The 7,167-nt window shown below is 43.9% G+C and overlaps 1 protein-coding gene across 1 annotated transcript; it reads left to right on the plus strand.

Moving 5' to 3' along the window:
* Positions 1–2,433: 2,433 nt before the first annotated feature.
* LOC147885760 (G-type lectin S-receptor-like serine/threonine-protein kinase At5g24080) lies at positions 2,434–4,950 on the plus strand. Its single transcript, XM_087396211.1, has 2 exons — positions 2,434–4,272; positions 4,333–4,950. Exons 1-2 carry the CDS (start codon positions 2,434–2,436, stop codon positions 4,948–4,950), a joined length of 2,457 nt encoding a protein of 818 aa, XP_087252337.1.
* The last annotated feature ends 2,217 nt before the right edge of the window (positions 4,951–7,167 follow it).

Consider the following 7,167-nt stretch of genomic DNA (forward strand, 5'->3'; position numbering starts at 1 on the left):
TCAAGTTTATCTAAATGTATTTGACATATAAAAAATGTAGAATTTTGCCTCAAGAACTAGCCCAGCTCCTTATGCGATACATGTGACGTATCATTATCTGAAACCAAAATTAGCCAAGGATGATCCTTAGATGATCTAGCTCATTATAAGACATTTTGAAAAGTTTCACCTTGCAAGAAAAATGAAAAGTAAACTTACCTAGCACTTTTCAAGAAGTCATTAAAAACTTTGTAGTCATTCTCATCTAGCTAGTACTTGTTTGTTCTTACATTATATGTCAAATTTGCTAATGCATTAATTGTTTCAATGTCCACCATGTTTAAGTCTGTCAAATCATAAGTGAGCACTCGGGGGGGTCACTCATCATATGTAACCCTATCATGTGAGTTCAACAGAAGGATTTTTTTAATGTCTAAAATTTACAGAAATAAATATACATAAGGGACTATTTAAAATAGTTTTGGAAAAAATTTACAGATTTGTATAGAAAAGGGGTATATTTTATTAATGAAATTTTTTACAGATAAGGGACTTTAAATATAGGCCTTGAACGCACGTGATATAGAGGGTTTATACATAGTGACCCCCCGAGAGTGAGCATTTGTGCTCCTTTTGCACTTTGATATACGAAGACAATTTCTCCAATGCTCTCAAGGCTAGATTGCTTACATACATAACTTGATTGTCTAAGCATTCTACTAGGGAAATTGTAGACTATGTCAAGAGACCAAAGTGCTCCCGAGGCTAGATTTTTTACATACTATACATTGCACGACTTGATTCTTCTGAGCATTCTTCTAGGAGAATTGTAGATTGTGTCATTACATGACTTGATTATCTAAGCATTCCGCCAGGGGAATTGCAGACCATGTTAAGAGACCGGAGTGCTCTCGAGGCTAGACTGCTTACATACTATGCATTACATGACTCGCTCCTCTAAGCATTCTACCAAGGGAATTACAGACCGTGTCAAGAGATCGGAGTGATCCCGAGGCTAGATTACTTACATACTATACATTGCACGACTTGAGTCTCTTAGAATTCTACCATGGGAATTTCAAACCGTGTCAAGATACGAGAGTGCTCCCAATGCTAGATTTCTTACATATGTAACTTGATTGTCTAAGCATTCTGCTAGGGGAATTGCAAACCATGTCAAGAGACCGGAGTGCTCATGAGGCAAGATTTCTTACATACTATACATTGCATGACGTGTCCATGAGATTGGATTCACCAAGTAATACCATATCCACCAAACAAAAACTTGCCAAATTCATTCCAGCACAACATATTTAAGAGATTGAATTCCCTACATAGCTCTTCAAATATCACAACTATATTGCTAGTACAACGCTTTAAAGCAGAAATTAGGATTAATTTTTATAATTTTTAAAGTGCATTTTTCCTATTAGACAATATGTTGACTCTTCTTCATTGGACTTGAATTCAACCTTAAAGTGGTTGACACTCTCTCTCTCCCCCCTTCTTTATCTCCTAGAAGTCTTCTTACACACCATCTCCACTTTTTCTCTCGTCCCCACCACCCCCTCTCTCTCTTTCTCCTTTATCTCCTCGAGTCTTACTCCACACCATTTCCTTTTTGTTGGCTTTTTTAATGTTGGGCAGGCCTTATGAATGATTAAATATCCTTCACCTTGTTCTTTTTTTTCTTATTTGCACCCATTATTGATAATAAGCATTGACAGTTCTAAATTTGTTGACATGTATGGGTTCATCAACTCAGAAAATTGTTGACGCCACGTTAACATCTCTTGGGGGACCCATATGGGTCCACCTCAACAATTACAGCCTATTGGCTATACATTCGTGGGATGATAATTAATGTAGTTTGAACACTGAGAAATAAGTCTGTTTTCGACCGTAGTCCGAAGTATGACACATTGGTCGGTGAGTACTTGAAGAGTTTGCCTAGTTTGATCTAGGCTTACGTGTCTCCCTAGAGGTTGGAGAGTTGGGTGCTTGTAGCGTAGGCCATGGGCTTGGCGCCCTTGAAGTTGGCCCATTTTGTACTACTTTTTTTTTGTGTTAATAAACTCAAGTTTTTTTAAAAAAGAAAATTATGGAGGAGAGGCAATTATCTTTATACTTTTTTTTTTCATAGAACACCCACCCCACACTCACCCACCGGTGGTCATATCAACGGGTGGTCCTCTCAAGGGACACATCCTTCATATCGAGCAGAGGCAATTATCTTGACTCCTCTTGACTCCTGCTCTTGACTCCTGCTCTTGCCTTCTGATGTTGCTTGCATTGCCCTCCTCCTCCATTTCCCGGGGAGTCTCTCTCCCTCATCCCAGGCAAGCCTATACCAGGAAGCATTTGAGGACTTCCTTATTTGTAGCTGCTCGTCGTCTTGGCTGTGCTTTACATTCTCATTTCCTTGCTTGAATGTCCAGGGATCTAGTCGCAAGAATGGCTTGCAGCTGCCCCCAACTATTTCTTGCAGCCACTCTGCCACAGATCACACTAGCCTTCAGCCTCTTGATGTTACTCCAACAACACCTCGTGTATGGAGACACCCAAAACATCATCACGCCCACCTTCAATTCCTCCTTCACTCCCCTTGACAACACCGTTTGGGTTTCTCCCCAGCATACATTTGCTCTAGGTTTCCTGGAGGTACTCACGCGCTCCGGTTTTCCGCAATTCTTCGCCCTCAGCATCTTCTACTTCCAGCTTCCTCAGCCACAGAAGACGGTCGTTTGGACCGCCAACCGAGGCTATCTCCTCAGCCGTAATGCTTCTATCGCTCTTACCAGGGAAGGAGATCTCGTCCTGACCGACGGTGTGTCGCCAGTCTGGAATACCAACACGTCAGGGCGTGGTGTGTCTTCAGCAAATCTGACTGACGAGGGTAGACTACTTCTTCTCGATAGCCAGTCTTCCACCGTATGGGACAGTTGGCAATTTCCCACCGATATGCTTCTTCCTGGACAATCACTATATCGTAACGGGTATGGGATCCATGGGATGACTCTTCAGGCGAGCAGAGGACGGTACTTTCTGGCATTGCAACCTGATGCCAACCTCGTGATGCTTTTTAATGGAGTCACAACAGCTACATGGCTCTGTTATTATGCTTCAATGAAATTTGATTCTACCCGATTGTATTTCGATGGTTCTAGCCGCGAGCTGGTTCTCCTTACTAATGGTTCAACAAGCTCAACGATTGTGTTACGAGATTCTTCGACCAACGTCCAGCCATTGTTGCAAAGGATAGTCATGGGGAACGAAGGCCTTCTTACGCTATTCACCTTATCTGCCGACGGTAAGTCATGGAACGCGGCTGCGATACTTCCGCAACGAGAACCCTGCAGCATAATAGGCGTATGCGGCTTGTACGGGATATGTAGCAACGACAGTTGTAGCTGCCCGCCAGGATTTCAGTTTGTAAACGATGATGATAAGGCAGAAGGCTGCCATCCGACGCAGCCGATGGACTGTGATCTGGGCACACAGATGGTGAAGCTGGAAGGAGTGCAATACTCTACAGATCGTCACTATTACAGTAACGATTCCATTTCCACGACGGAACAGGATTGCGTCAAACGTTGCAACAATACTTGCCTTTGCGCGGCTGCAGCATACGACGGCCTCACTTGCAGGCTCTCATTCTTGGGTCAACTTGTGGGAGGTAACAGGCTGGAACCGAGCTGTGTGACCTACTTGAAAGTTTCTGCCTATGCAAATGCTACCATTGATCAACCGCCCCCGCCACCTCTATTCCCGCCTCCCCTTCACTCCTCCGCTCGTGGTGAGAGTCGCATTATCTCCGACCGAGCTGCCGTCGGTATCGGGATCCCGCTAGTCTTTGCTGCCGTAGTCGGCTTATTGAACCTGGCCGGTTGCTCCTACAAGAGACGGAAAGAAGCAAGGAGACAAGATATCGATAGTGTGGAGGAGCAGGTTAATGAACTGGATGGACGTCCGCTCTTGGAGGGTCCTGTCCATTATTCCTACAAGGAACTTGCGGCTGCAACCAATGGGTTCAACGAGGTGCTGGGAAGAGGTGGATTCGGATCGGTTTATAAGGGAGTTCTTGCAGGAGGCATTCCCGTGGCGGTGAAGAAGCTAGAAGCGAGGGATTTCGGACATAAGCAATTTAAGGCGGAGGTGAGGACCATAGGGAGCGTGCACCACGTCAATCTGGTGCGGCTAAGGGGCTACTGCATGAGAGGGCAGGACAGGCTATTGGTGTACGACTTCATGGACAAGGGGTCGTTGGATAAGCATCTCTTCTCTAAAGAAGTTGTGGAAGGACATGGAGATAACAAAGCGGGGGATGGGTCAAGGAAAAGGCCGTCATCAAAGCCGGCGCTGCTGCTGGATTGGGAGAAACGGTTCGAGATCGCGTTGGGAACAGCTAGAGGGATAAAGTACTTGCACGAGGAATGCGAGCCTGGGATAGTGCATTGCGACATAAAGCCGGAGAACATTCTGTTGGACAATGAGTTCTGCGCGAAGGTATGCGATTTTGGGATGGCGCAGCTGTTGGGCGGGGAGTTCACAAGCTCCATTACGACAGTGAGGGGAACAGTGGGATATATGGCACCGGAGTGGATGTCGAGCACGAGGATCAGCTGCAAGGCAGACGTGTATAGCTTCGGGGTGGTGTTGTTGGAGCTTGTGAGCGGGAGGAAGGTGATCGGTGAATCTATGGAGGATTCAAATATGGTGGAGCTGGCGAGTTGGGCATACACACAAGTGCTGGAGAATCACAATTCTAAGGCACTGGTCGACCCTCGTCTCTCGGCCATTCAGGACAAGGCTGGGCTTCTTCCTCTCCATCAGAATCCAGAGCTCCTCCGCACCATTAGTGTCTCCTTCTGGTGCATCCAAAAGGACGTCTCCCTTCGTCCCTCCATAAGCATCGCCCTCCAAATGCTCGAGGGCTTTCTCCCCATTCCCCCTCCTCCCTACCCCTTCTAAGGGATTCAGGATGGGGATCTATTCAATTGATCCACAATCTTCCATGGTTCAAGATGAGAATCTAGCTAGATCTATCCTAAACCAAGTGGTCCACCATGCGTTTAGGATGGGAATAACCGGTTATTTTCTCCCATCCTAAACCATGGTGTTAGTGGGAGGCAAGAATGGGATGCTTTTTCAGGGATTGAGAAGCATGGAATTATTACGGGTGCCCTTGAACCCATCTCAAAAAACATGAGAAGCATGGAATGATTGAGAAGGATGCAATCATTGAGAAGCATGGAACGTGTCCTTGAACCATCCCTTAAACACATGAAATGATGCCACATAAGCTCTCCCACCTAACCCATCCTTAGTTCTTTTGACTCTTGGCATATGGTGGAAGGACATAGGATAGAAACGTATTGGAATATGCATGGGACCACTTTTTCCAAGTCCATCCTTATTTCATCACATGTATTAAGATTCTAAGTAGTCTTTCTACCCAGGCACTTGGCAATTTACAATGCCTTTGATACTATATAGTTACATTCATAATTACATGGTTATAATAGTAAACATGTATATATGTTTTAGTTTCTTTAGAGTACAAGATTATGTAAGTTAGTCAATTTGGGTTATGTCTAGCTTAGTTTAAATAAAAGGATTATTTCCTCCCTCGCTAACAGACTATGAGGAAATGTTACGTTGCCTATTTTCAGTCTTACTAAGGGAGTTATGGGGTCATGGTTACATTCTTGGTCTAAAAGAAGCATAAGCTCATGCTTATGCTTCTCTCATTCTCTATTTCCGCATAAGCTCATTCTCTATTTCTGCATAAGCTCATGCTTATGCTTCTCTCTTTCCCCCTTCTCTATTTCTCGCTTCTCTCATTCTCTATTTCCGCATAAGCTTATGCTTATGCATGAGCTTATGCGGAAATAGAGAATGAGAGAAGCATAAGCTCATGCTTATGCTTGTCTCATTCTCTATTTCTGCATAAGCTCATTCTCTATTTCTGCATAAGCTCATGCTTATGCTTCTCCCATTCTCTATTTCCACATAAGCTCATTCTCTAGCTTCCGCATAAGCTCATGCTTATGCTTCTCTATTTCCCCCTTCTCTCATTCTCTATTTCCGCATAAGCTTATGCTTATGCTTCTCTCATTCCCCCTTCTCTATTTCCCCCTTCTCTATTTCTGCATAAGCTCATGCTTATGCTTCTCTCTTTCCCCTTCTCTCATTCTCTATTTCCGCATAAGCTTATGCTTATGCTTCTTTCATTCCCCCTTCTCTATTTCCGCATAAGCTCATGCATATGCTTCTCTCTTTCCCCCTTCTCTATTTCCCCCTTCTCTCATTCTCTATTTTTGCATAAGCTCATTCTCTATTTCCGCATAAGCTCATGCTTATGCTTCTCTCATTCTCTATTTCTGCATAAGCTCATTTTCTAGCTTCTGCATAAGCTCATGCTTATGCTTCTCTCTTTCCCCCTTCTCTATTTCCCCCTTCTCTCATTCTCTATTTCCGCATAAGCTTATGCTTATGCTTCTCTCATTCCCCCTTCTCTATTTCCGCATAAGCTCATGCTTATGCTTCTCTCTTTCCCCCTTCTCTATTTCCCCCTTCTCTCATTCTCTATTTCCGCATAAGCTCATTATGCGGAAATGAGAGAAGCAGAAGCTCATGCTTATGCTTCTCTCATTCTCTATTTTCGCATAAGCTTATGCTTATGCTTCTCTCATTCCCCCTTCTCTATTTCCGCATAAGCTCATTCTCTCTTTCCCGTTTCTCTATTTTCCCCTCCTCTCATTCTCTATTTCTGCATAAGCTTATGCTTATGCATGAGCTTATGCGGAAATATAGAATGAGAGAAGCATAAGCTCATGCTTATGCTTCCCTCATTCTCTATTTCCGCATAAGCTCATTCTCTATTTCTGCATAAGCTCATGCTTATGCTTCTCTCTTTCCCCCTTCTCTATTTCCCCCTTCTCTCATTCTCTATTTCTGCATAAGCTCATTCTCTATTTCTGCATAAGCTCATGCTTATGCTTCTCTCATTCTCTATTTCTGCATTATAAGTTCATTCTCTATTTCCGCATAAGCTCATGCATATGCTTCTCTCTTTCCCTCTTCTCTATTTCCCCCTTCTCTCATTCTCTATTTCCGCATAAGCTCATTCTTTAGCTTCTCTCTTTCCCCCTTTTCTATTTCCCCCTTCTCTCATTCTCTATTTCT

This window comes from Dipteris shenzhenensis, chromosome 25 (genome assembly GCF_047967505.1).
Source record: "Dipteris shenzhenensis isolate YYH24624 ecotype China chromosome 25, Dip_SZ_1.0, whole genome shotgun sequence".
In the NCBI taxonomy this organism is placed as follows: Eukaryota; Viridiplantae; Streptophyta; class Polypodiopsida; order Gleicheniales; family Dipteridaceae; genus Dipteris; species Dipteris shenzhenensis.